At 43.0% G+C, this 13454-nt stretch overlaps 1 protein-coding gene across 2 annotated transcripts in view; it reads right to left on the reverse strand.

Annotated features, from left to right (window-relative positions):
• Window positions 1–865: 865 nt before the first annotated feature.
• smad7 (SMAD family member 7) overlaps window positions 866–13454 on the reverse strand; it is a 40326-nt gene continuing 27737 nt past the window's right edge. For both annotated transcript variants that reach the window (XM_067983409.1, XM_067983404.1), the window contains one exon: window positions 866–1752. In XM_067983409.1, the coding sequence (XP_067839510.1) occupies window positions 1214–1752 (539 nt within the window). In that variant the 3' untranslated portion in view covers window positions 866–1213. The remainder of the gene's footprint in view (window positions 1753–13454) is intronic.

The following is a 13454-nucleotide window of genomic DNA, read 5'->3' on the forward strand; positions in this document are numbered from 1 at the left end:
GTTTTGTGTCCACAATGTTACTTCCCCCCTACAGCAAGTTCCTGAACTCAGCTGTGTCTATGGAAGGAAGAGGCAATTCGGGAGGCGGTATGTAAATATGCCAGTGACAGATATTTGATGGCATTCAAACAGTGTTGATCTTGTGCACCTCCTGGTTAAAAGACTGGCATTGGTATTCCTCTGGTAGCTCAGTGACTAAGTACACCATTTGACGTGGTACTGAACCATACAGACCAGGGTAGGTACACGTCTAGGCTGAGTTAGCTGATCTCTGCAGGAGCGGCAGCATAATTGACCTTGGCAACCCACAGCTAGGGAAGGATAAATTAACTGGACTTCTTGTTCTTGATCCCTAGCCCTTGATGGAAAGAACTGTGACTGTTAGGGGGACAATTGTGTTGTGATGCCTTCCTTACTCCTTTGGTCAAATATCATGCAATACTCTCCATCTAGGCTGACACATGGAAAATTATCGCTTGGATGAGGTACCACAGGCTTATTAGCAACCATGAATTGTAACCAGTGTCTTCAAGAGAGTAGGTGAGGAAGAACATTTGGAGAAAATATACTGGCCTTGCCTTGGGAATTGGTTACCTACTGCCTGTGCCTCATCAGATAAAGGATGACAGAGCGATATAACAAATTTATAAAGGGTAAGAAGATGTGCTGTAACCCAAATCAGTCCTTCACCCATCCTATTCAATGCCAAATTTATTGACGGTCAAAAGGTCACAAACGAGCTTAAATGACACCAGAGGGGAAATTTCCTCGGTGCTGAATAATGAAATCGTAAACTCGTTGACAAAGAACTCACAGACAAAATCTTCCTCTCACATTGCTTCACCTTAAAAAGATACTCAAAGCGTTTTATTAAATCAGGTGTACAATTTTATTTTTCCACTTGAACATAAACTCCTCTATTTAAAAAAACACATTCTTCTTGGTTTCAGCACCCATAAGAACACCAATTTTGTGTTATTTAAATTTTGGCGTTTTTTTCATCTTATTTGCATTTATATTAAGCAAAGTGCATCTTTATTTGTCTGGTTTACACATTGCACAATACATAAATAATGCTATAAAACGTCTTCGTATTTACAAGTAATATAATATATTTATATATAACATAAAATACACTTTTTTCTTTTATTAAATCTCATTACTTTTCATTGAAAGCATCTCTGCTGAATCTGAGTCCTTTAATAACACCATTCTATCGGTTATTGAGGAACACCTCCAGCCAGCAAGGGCAGCTGGTTATGAACTGTCTTGTGTAGCACTGGCCCCAGCCTTTTACAAAACTAATTTGGACGCTGAATCCAGACCATGGCTCGTGCGTGAAATCGTGGTCGTTGGGTCTCTGCAAGGTGTAAGACTTCTCGTAGTCGAAAGCCTTGATGGAATAGCCCGGGAACACTTTGTGAACCAGTAACGTCCTGGAGTCCGGGTTGTCCAGTGTGACTGACTTGATGAAGATCGGGTAGTTACTGCGGTTGTAGACCCACACCCCGTCCGGCTCTTTGCTGAGCTGGATGCCGTAGCCGATTTTGCTCCGGACTTTGGTCACCAGCTGGCTTTTGTTGTCCGAGTTTAACTGTCCCAGGCAGAATCCGTTCCCGTGAGGTAGATCGTAGAAGATATCGAGGGAGGGTTCTTGGACAGTGTACAGGCGTCCCACTCGTGTCCGCTCCTCCCAGTATGCAACGACGCACCAGTGCGACCGACTTCCCAGCTCCTGACTTATTCGGGAATCTGAGGGAGAAGAAGAAAGGAACTTTAGTCCAGCAACCAAAATAATGAAAATACAGAAGAATTTGCTGGTTATGTTCTGGATTATCACCCGCCCCCCATCCCATGGATCTTCAGCACATTGATATCAACAGACCTTGCGGGGGGAAAGATTACACTTAAACCGATATACATCAAACTGTTCCCACCACCAGTGACAGACCTGTAATCCATAGTACTTTACCCGAGTATTACACATCCCATAATGCTCAATATTCGGGCTAAGTTTGGAAGGGAAAAATCTCTCACTGTACTGAGAATCTGTAACCGTACTGAGAATCTGTAACTGTACTGAGAATCTCTCACTGTACTGAGAAGCTGTAACTCTATTGAGACTCTCTAACTGTACTGAGACTCTCTCTTACTGTACTGAGAATCTCTCACTGTACTGAGAATCTGTAACTGTACTGAGAATCTCTCACTGTACTGAGAAGCTGTAACTCTATTGAGACTCTCTAACTGTACTGAGAATCTGTAACTGTACTGAGAATCTCTCACTGTACTGAGAAGCTGTAACTCTATTGAGAATCTCTTACTGTACTGAGAATCTGTAACTGTACTGAGAATCTCTCACTGTACTGAGAAGCTGTAACTCTATTGAGACTCTCTAACTGTACTGAGACTCTCTCTTACTGTACTGAGAATCTCTCACTGTACTGAGAATATCGATGTACTGCTGGAAGTTTTCCCACAATTCAAGTGGACATATATTACAAAAATTTTACATAACCATCATTACGCTGTATGTTATGGAATGTTAGTAACAGCACAGATATTAATGCGGAGGCAAAAAGAAAAATACTGGAAATCTGAAATTAAAATATTTTATACTTGGCAGGATCTTTCAACTTAACTGGCAGTTCTGATAAAAGGTCCACATCTGAAATGCGAACCTTTCTCTTTCGGATGCTGCCAGACTTATTGTACATTTCCAGGTTTCTCTGTTCATTCCCGATATTTATGCCACTCACAACAGATTTATTTACAGAATATAATGTGCACTACAAATTGCGCTATATTGTGCTGAAAACACCAATTTTAAAAGTGCCATTATAGTACAACACCGGCACGTCCTACTCCATGCAGCCAGCTCCATCCAACTTCTGCAACCATAACATCAAACGTTTAAATAAAAAAGGTAATAACCAATGGAATATATGTTATAGAGATCAGGATTGATTGACTTGGGTTTCATCCAGTTGTTCCATCTCAACAATCTGCCAGCAATAGGCTTCGTTCAAGCAGTTTGCTGTCACCAGACCGCTTGACTGAATCACTGCCAATTCTGGTATTATGCACATATTTTCATATAAATATAAGTGGTTGTGTGGGAACAAGCACAAAACATACATACCCTCAAACATATAAAGATATAGACATACACATATGTACACTATATAGAAATACACATATATGTATGGACAGCTATAAATATACACACACCCACACACAACCATCAAGACACAAACATACATACACAAACACATAACAAACATGCACACACAATACATACATACACATCCACATATACAGACACAGATATACATACGCAGACACAAATAGATTAACAGATATATACACACACAAACACATAAAACATCGGTACGTAAGCTGGCCTTGGTTTACACGGACGGGGCTTGAACAGCAAATATTTACTCTACATTTTGAGTTGTCTGAATCTGCACCATGTAAATGTCTTCCTATTAACCAGTGGCCTTGTCAATCCAGTGGTGTTTGCTTTTAATAGATGTGGTTAGGTTACTGCCATCACTGACATATGAATGTAGTAATCTGTACCTGTGTGTACTCGTATAGCGAGGAAATAAAACACTGAAAGAGGCGCACAGAGACACAAAAACGGAAATAGACACAGAAAACAGGGGCACACACACAGAAACACATGTACACATAGCAAGACAGAGAAACACAGACAGCAACAGAGATACACACACAAAATACATACACACAGAAACACAGACAGCAACAGAGACACATGGAAATACACAGAAAAACAGGCACATGCACAGAAACACAGACAGCAACAGAGACACACACGGAAATACACAGAAAAACAAGCACATGCACAGAAACACATTCCACACGCACAGAAACACAGAGACACAGAAACACATTCCACACACACAGAAACACAGACAACAGAGAGACACATAGAAACACAGACAGCAATACAGAAAAAAGACACACAGAAATACAGACAACACAGAAGAGACACAGAAACACAGTCCACACACACAGAAACACAGAGATACATTCCACTCACACAGAAACACAAAAGACACAGAAACACATTCCACACACACAGAAACACAGAGACACAGAAACACATTCCACACACACAGAAACAGACAACAGAGAGACACACAGAAACACAGACAACAACACGACAAGAGACACACAGAAACACAGACAAGAGACACACAGAAACACAGACAACAGAAAAAACACAGAAACACAGACAGCAACAGAGATACACACACAAACGCAATGTGCAACAGAGATACACAGAAACACAGAGACACAAACAGAAACAGACATGGAAAAACAGAGACACACACACACACCGAGGAACGCACAGAAACAGATACAGACATGGGCGCAGACACAGACACACACATGCGAAAACCAGAAGTGTATGATGCTAAAGATCCAAAGTTATGCCCCCTCCCACTCTGCCATTCCAATTTTCACAGGGGGGGACTTGCCCACGTGACCTTTTTCATACGGTTCCTATAGCGAAACTCATAAGAGACAGCTAGTTTCTCACACTTGAAATTTATATCTCTTTTATGTTGTTGGCAGCAGCAAACTAGGGGTGCAAACAAAGTAATCACATTGTTCCTGGAGACTGCAAACCATCAAAAGATGTGGTTTCTGAGGGGCCCCTCTTGAAGCCACACCACACAAACAGCAACATTAACAGAAATGGGCCATGTTGTCTTGCCTAGTGGCAGGCTAACCTGCTTTAACTCCCCCATATAGGCCCAGGGAAGCAGGTCGGTTAGATCGCTGTATACGGTGACTTTAAACCGGAAGAGACCGGACGGCCCTAATTTTGCTGTGCCAATCCTGCATAGAATTTTTAAAAATTAATGTTGCATTCTAGTTTAAATTGTACCTTGGTAGTAGGGAGACTGAACCTCCCAGAAAGCTCACCACTGCCGAGGCAATAACAACCCTTGACTAACTGAAATGCAGTCTGAATTATCAACGTCAAAACAGTGCGTACACCCAAACATAAATGTTTTATGAATGTCTGGTTTATTTACAGCTGTGACGCAAGTTTTTTTCTGTACTGTTGGTTAATCCAACAGCCCACCGCACTGTCTCTAAATGATGGCTGTGTGTGTGTGTGACATATTGTGCATTTGACTCTGTCCTAGCAGCAGGAGCTAGTCAGCAAGTAATGTGGATAACTTGTTCTCTTTTCATGAAGCTAGAATGAGGAAGTGTTGCCCTGCCCCTTTAAGTGTACCCTGTCACCCCTCCCCCACCACCACCACTCCCTTCATTTCCCCCCCTTGCAGTGCCCCTTGTAACCCTCTCCAGCTCGACTACGTCCAACTGAAATCCTGGCAGCGAACAAGAAGCAGGAAAAGGGAAGAAAAAAAAGAAGAAAGGATCTGTGTCAAATTACTTCGAAAATGCTCCATAAAACATGCCCCAGAATCAAATAGGAACATGTTGTTCAATGGGGCTCTTTTTTTTTCTGCCCTGCAGTTCTCGACGTTGCCCCTCAGCACATAAAACAGGAATACATTCATCTCCAAAATGAAACAAGGCGGAAAAGAAGAACAAGGACAAAAACAATCTTAACAAATACCAGGAACTTTATTTCACTCCCGAGACCTGACTGTAACCACCCGTCACTTGAAAGAAAACCCCAGATCATTCCGGACGATTCCTTTTTCATCTTCACAGCCCTGTAATCCGCCCTGCAATTTTCATGCCGACGTCAGTGCAGTGGATTCAGAGATTCCATTATTTGTCCGTCCCGGATAAACTGGGCTGTGCTGTTACAGTCCTTAAAGAGACAGTGCCACCCCAGCCCCCCTCCCCCACCCCACTGCAGGTTGGATTGAAAAATTAACTACCGCTCTGCCCCCTCTGATGTGTGTGCTGAGTGTCTGAAGTTTAAACTCAAGTTTACAGTAACATTGGGCTCTTGATCATACATTTTAGATCACTAAGGCTCCAAGTAATTACTATTTAAATTCTCACTTACGGATGTACACACCTATAACACAAGCCGGGATCTCCTACAGTGACTCAATTGGTAAATGCACTTTGAGGGTAGTTCTGAGCTGTACAGACCAGGGTCGACCCAGATCAGATCCTGGGCTAGTTAAATTTCAGCCAGTGCAGCCCAGCGGCGCTATGATTGGCCTCAACTCCTCTCATCTGAAGGGGAGGAACATAATCGTCAAGAGCTCCTGCTCCTGCTCTCTGGCAGTGACCCCCTCCCATCACTGCCAACCCCACCGCTGGAAGGTACAGATAGGATTGGCTCATTTTTGGTGCTCTGCCAAGTAAGTACACTCTAAGCACTCTAAGCTCACACATATAAAGCAGTCCTGGCAGGTTGTGGAACTGTGCCTCAGCGTAAGTCCTTCAGGAGAAGGGAGAAATGCACTGCAGCAACTCGCCAAGGCTTCTTCGACAGCACCTCCCAAACCCGCGACCTCTACCACCTAGAAGGACAAGGGCAGCAGGCGCATGGGAACAACACCACCTGCACGTTCCCCTCCAAGTCACACACCATCCCGACTTGGAAATCTATCGCCGTTCCTTCATTGTCGCTGGGTCAAAATCCTGGAACTCCCTACCTAACAGCACTGTGGGAGAACCGTCACCACACGGACTGCAGCGGTTCAAGAAGGCGGCTCACCACCACCTTCTCGAGGGCAATTGGGGATGGGCAATAAATGCCGGCCTTGCCAGCGACGCCCACATCCCGTGAACTAATAAAAAAAAAAGTTATGTATATATGCTGGTGAGTTATGCATATGTGGGTGAGTTATCGCTAAAGACTATTGGGGCGGCTGGCCTGTGGAGCCTACCCATGCCACCCCGGGCACCCCGCTGGCTCTCGGACATCACAGTATTGGCTGGTAGCAAGGTAGGTCGCCGGGGAGGGGGGGAAGGTGTGGAGCGCACTCCTTCTCCTCCCCGTTCCACAAGACACATCTAAACGTACCATTTTTGGTCCTCTTCCACTCTGCTGCTGGGTACAACTGGGCAGAGCACGGCACGCGTCACCTCCCAAAATGGAAATCGTGGGGGGGTGGGGGAAGAGGGGGGTGCGGAGTAAGAAGACACAACATATAGATTTCTTTGCAATGCTAAAAGGCTAAATAATAGTAAGTGTAAAATCTTAAAAGACAGATATATTTCTATTGACTCGGGCCCACTGCCAGGGGAGATGGTTACGTATGAAATGGGGGTGGGGAGTGTTGCTTGCAGGATGGAAATGTACCGTCAATAAAAAGAGAGACGGCCACACAAAGGCGCTTCTGCTTAGCTGCCTGCTGGAGCCCTCCCATTCATTGCAGTAGCTGGGGCCTGAACAATAAAACAAGGGAAAGCAAGCAAGCAGTGCTCCTTTTGTCTGCAAGAGCCTGTCTCCAGTGAATGGGGCAGACAGCTGATTACTGCTTCCTGCTGACATTCTTTATCCATAGGCGTAAGCTCCTCATCAGCCATGCAAATTACAGAGTGCAACTCTGTCCGCAGGGCAACTGCTGCACGCACTTCACTCAAGTAAGTTAAGCCCTTAAAGGGAGGGCGGGGGACTTACAGTTTAAGACAATTTATTTCCAGACAGAGTATAATTGTCTTAGGAGTCTTCTTGTCGCATTTTTTTTATATTATACGGTACATATAGATAATTATTTTATGCAATTAAAGATTTAGGTATAAATTTCGTGAAGTGGCCATCCATAATTTTCACGCATATACACTTTGTGCACTTTAAAATTATTGTGCCAAAGATGACAATTATGCCCGGCTACTTATCTGAAAGAAACTGACAAGGAGACTTTTGCATATATAAAAAAATTCAAGTGTTCTCATGCTTCTCAGCCAGGGTACCTGCTCCTGATCACTGTCCAGCATGTGTGTGTGTGTGTGTGTGTGTGTGGATATCGCGTGAAGGCAGGATGCACTGCGATGCCCTCACTGGTTGAATGGCCCGCTGATAGTCAAATGTTTAAAAGCTCACAGTTGAGGAATGGCCCCTTGGGCCAAGGTACCGGGGGCTGCCAGCACGAGAAAGTAGGTGACCGGGCGATGGGATGGAGGAAACAATGTGGAAATGTTTTAAATACATTTCCTTTATCACAGACTCTTGTGTTCAGTGGCGCAGAGTAAGTATTTGTCTGCAGCTGTCAGTGCTATCATCATGGTATTAACCCAGTCCGGTTACATAAAAGGCTCTCAGACAAATACCTTCAGCCTCTTTGGCAAGGTGTTCCATTGTTCTTGACAACAAAGGGATTAACACAGATATATTCCTATTAAGCATATGAACCTAGAAATTACTGTTGCCGATATTAGCATCTGAATGCTTACTGCGATCGTATAAAACTCCTATCTCCTCCTCTATGTTAACGCAGACAATAACCTATTTATTTTAAATGGGTTACTGCCTCCATGAAAATAAAAGGCAACTATCGCCAACTGAGAAAGGGCGGGAGATTGAGATTAAAGGGGAAAAGAGCTGACGTTGCCAACAAAATGGCAAAGATGGTTAGGCGGGCTGGACTGGGCGGATGGACGGGTGGGCTAGGCTGGGTGGGCCGGGCTGGCTGGATGGATGAACTGGGCGGCCCATTGCTGCAATTGGGAAAGATTTATGACAATTTGTTTTTTAAAATATTTGTGTTATCTTAAACTTTCTTGTTTTTATTTTGCTTACATCACAAATCACTGCCTTCCAAAGTAGTTCACTGTGTGCAAAGCACTTTGAGATGTGTCTGAGAGTTGTGATAAGGCCTTATATAAATGGAAATCTTCATTTCATTATAAATGTACCCACACAAGATGACACACTCAAGGAGCTGTTTTTGTTGGGGTGGGGGAAGGGATGCCTTTATAGAAAAGAACCCAGTGGAAAAAAACACAATTGGTTTTCTATTGCACTGTAATGAATCCTTTACACAGGGGGTCGCGGTATCACCACCCAATTTGACGCGGTCGTGTGCAAAAACCATTTTAAATGTCTTTTTTCCCTATCAAAAATGTTTTAAAAAAAATCATATTCAAGCACAGAGATGGGAATAGCCTTTCTGCCAACTCTTTATGACTGAACCCATTCATAGTCCTCAAGCATGTAAAATATTAAGGGGGAGGGGCAATGAAAAAATAAATAACCAACGTATGATTTTTTTAAACACCATCTGCAGCCAAATTTTATTCAGTTCCGTAAAAGGGGATGAGGTAATTGAAACAGAGCGAAGGAAAAGGGAAAAGACTAGTAATCCTTTCAATTCTGAACATGCGATCATTTTAGGGCTTGCTGATTTTAACAGAACTATTATATTAGCATCCCCACTGTAACCAGTTCAAGGCCTTTGATAGACAGGACTATTCCTTATAAGGGTACATGTGTTTTTTAAGTATCTGGAGCTAATGTACTTGTGGCAGCCTTTGTCCCTTTCAAGATGGTGTACGTGGCCAACTCATTGGGCAGCAGGATGCCCCTTGGTGGTCTAGATAATGTACACTTATGTTTTATGAATTTCACTGGTCAATCAGTGTTATCACCCAGCCTATTAATCTCTCATAATGTTTTACAATTCACTTTGTGTGTAATACTTGTAAATATTCACCTGAAATTGCACTTACCAGTGCCCTCCCCCTAACAGTGACCTATAAAGCACCAGCTCAGCTTTTCGGATGAGATGTTAGAAAGAGGCCCAGTCTGCCCTCTCAGGTGGACGGAAAAGATCCCATGGCACTATATCGAAGAAGAGGAGAGGAGTTCTCCCCGATAACCTGGCCAATATTTATCCCTAAACCAACGTCACTAAAACAAATTATCTGATCATTATCACATTGCTGTTTGTGGGAGCTTGCTGTGCGCAATTTGGCTGCCAGGTTTCCCACAATACAAAAGGCGACTACACTTCAAAGGTACTTAATTGGCTGTAAAGCGCTTTGGAACGTCTTCGTCATGAAAAACGCTATATAAATGCAAGTTCATTTTTTTCTTCTTTAATACCTCCTCCTTACATTGGAGAACCAATTCTGCAATATAATCTGAATTTCCCCCCCTTATTCATGCCCAACAAGAATTGCATGTGTGCAGACTCTCAAACCTTGTGTTTGTGTTGATACACTTCAGTCAATGGACTTTCACTGATGTCGACAAGAGGTCCCACAGGCCAGCAATATGAAAGTGGCACTTGTGGCCTATGTAGGTGGATGGACAATTCCCTCAAAAGTACTTTTCCCAATAAACATTAGGCCAGATGTTGCAGTGAGCGGCAAACAAACGGCACCTTGTGCTTGCCCATAGACTTTATATGGGGTTTTGCATGGCAAGATGCTGTCAGCCAAACATCCAAACAGTGCGGAGCCCTCTACAGGGCATCTGGGACCTGTGTGAACAGGGCAAGTAACTGTGTATCTCCTTAACCAATCAGATTGAAGAATCGTTAATGAGCAGCGCAGAGTCTGAACCAGAAAGTGTAAGTTAGAATAGTGAATTCAGTGTCAAATCAGGTACAGTAAGCGAAATAAAGAGAGGGAAAGAAAGATTGGATTAAGAGAGAGAGATAAAAGAGACAGAAAGAAAAAGTTTTTAAAAATTATTTAAGTGTTTCAAAAAAAAATCTCCAACAATAATTAAAATCTGAAGGAATGAGACTCCACATTTGTAAAAATTAATCTTCAGTGCCAGAGAGGTTGTTTGGCAGTAATTAAGACTTAACATGCCATTAAAAGGGTACCTAAGATTGGAATAGACAAGTGAGTTTAGTTCTTATCCATGACATCAGTACAGGAACTTCATGCCATTCAATACATTTGAACGGGGAGCCAGACGGCGAGATGCCCTTTTTGCGCAACTTCTGGATTTTCATGTTTAACTGCACATCTCTGCTCACTTGCTGTCCGATTTGAGCATAAATAACGGTGAGCACTTAAATCCGGCCCTATATGTCAGTGCTACAATATAAGTGCAGTATAAAATGCTTTCTCTAAACACAACTCAAAATTGGAAGGACACACAACGTACTTGTGCTGTTTTTCACAGTTGAAGTGGACGTAGTATGAAAATACTGCATGCCCACCATTTACACTTTACTGAAAACTGCTGTGATTATAAATCCTGTGCCTGACAAGAAATTCTGTACCTTTATCTTTTCTTGTCCGCTCTCCACCACCCCCCCCCACAACCCCACCCCCACCCGCCCCTTCAATTCCTCCAACCATCGGCCAACTTTACAACTTAACAACCTGCAGACTGTGTCCCCGTGGCATCTGATGGGGAAAAACAACACCACCCGGCAGACTGGAGACAGAGAGCAGCCTGAAGAAGTTAATGATTACTTCTGTCTGGCTTTATAATCAAATCATTTCTATTCCTGATCACACGGCTTTTCTTCCCTGACGCACCACATAGGCACAGTGAGGTTGCAGCTTGTGATATAAATCACTCACCGCCCGCATGCTCTGGGTGCATCTCCCACATCTTAAAAGTGTTTTTTTTCTGGAGGTTTTCATTTGTAAGTAAATGAATCCACCCAGCTCCCCAACCCCCAAGCTATTCTGGCCTAAATAGCAGGTCGTGAAGTAAGAACAGACAACTGTCTGTACTGTACTGGGGAAATGGAGGCTCGGCAGGTCAGTCTGAAGGACGAAAGCACAGCCTGTGTGTTTTATTCCCCCTTACAGTCCAGCTGGAGCCTCTCTTATTGCTATTCGATCGTTATTCCTACGACTCTCCAGAGGTTCAAAAACTAGGGGACGTAATTTATTAAAATTAGAAATTTGGGACTAAACAGGAAATTCAGTCAGAACTTATTTCACACTTCGAGGTGACCTTATGGAAGTTTTTAAGATTATTCAGCAGAGGAATTCATCACATTTTTTTCACTGTAGCAAAGAGTTCAAGTACCAGGGACACAAGTTAAAAATTAAAAAGTTCAGAACGAAGGAAGAGAGAACGAACTTACATTTATCTGACATCTTATCATGTCACTCAGGACTTCTCAAAGTGCTTCCCATCTAATTGTTTTCTTTTAGCGCAATCTGAGTTGTTACGCAGGCAAATGCAGCAGGAATTTTGCACATAAGGTCGCACAAGCAGCAATGGGATGAACGAGTTCATTTGTTTTTGGTAGTATAGAAGTGGACACAGTGAGAAGGGCAGTCAAGCTGAACTTTTATATTCAATGGGAAATAGAACTGTTGAATCAGTTACCAGTGAATGGGACAGTATAATTGTTCAAAGGGCAATTAAGTGCATTCCTGGAGAGAAGTATATGGTGAGAAGGTGGGCAAGTGAGATTAATCAAGAAAAAGAGTCTGTTGGGCCTACTATATTGTTCCTAGAAGATTGCCGCTTCCCATTCAAGCCAATATTCCTTTTTAGATCCTTTGATTGGATTTTAAAAACTGCCGCTCCTAGGGCTTAAATACAATCAAGAGAACTCTTCACAACCACTAATGCACCTCAGGGCAAAATTCAATATTGTCACCATCACTGAAGAGAAACATTGGCTGATGCCCTGTCATGTGTCAGGACAATCTTTAGGGGGTATCTGCAATTGCATTCAACTTCTCCAATTGAGCATTCCACCAGTTGGGACACAGTCTGATCAAATTTGGCACAAGGTGTGTGACAACAACAACAACAATAACTTGCATTTATATAGCACCTTTAGCATAGTAAAACATCCCAAGGTGCTTCACAGGAGCGTTATCAAACAAAATCTGGCACCAAACCACACAAGATGATATGTGACAAGTACTGTAACTGAAACCTTTTAATTGAAAATCTCAATAATGCTGATATTTAAAATATGCTACAGAATACCTCCCCCCCTTTTTTGTTTCAAATTCCTGGGTTGAATAGGGTCTAGGAAAAATGGATTTGGTCCCATTGTTGAGATAGGATGAAACCCAACAAGAGAGGCATGTATGATTTTGTTCCTCTCTCCCTCCCATAAGAAGCTTTATACAGAGAAGGACCAATGACATGGCTAGCAGCAAAATGGCATCAGTGCGCCACTGATCACTTTCTCTGCTATTCATTTTATAGCACAAATCTCCTCCCCCACTCCTTGGCCACTATGGCATTAGTGTCATGGTGGCGTTTTCAAAGCCAAGCTAGGCCTGAAAATGCCCCAGATACACCCCTCCTTCCCACACTTCAAAAGCACAACCCAGCTCCATTCAAGTCTCATATGATATCTCATGCTTGCATGTGTTCATTTGACTGAAATCTGTAGTCAACTGATTGAGCTTATCCAATCTTTCATCTCACACAAGAAGTTCCTAACTGTGTGCCGCCTTCTAACCCACGTCTTCAGCTGCCGTTCCTCCATGGTTTCCCTGCCTTTTGCATTGTGGTTTCAGAATCTATTGCTGTCTGAAATACCTGAAGGGGATGCTGGGATACCATTTTTTTCCTCTGTTACCAA

The sequence above is a fragment of the Heptranchias perlo genome, chromosome 1, assembly GCF_035084215.1.
Source record: "Heptranchias perlo isolate sHepPer1 chromosome 1, sHepPer1.hap1, whole genome shotgun sequence".
NCBI lineage: Eukaryota > Metazoa > Chordata > Chondrichthyes > Hexanchiformes > Hexanchidae > Heptranchias > Heptranchias perlo.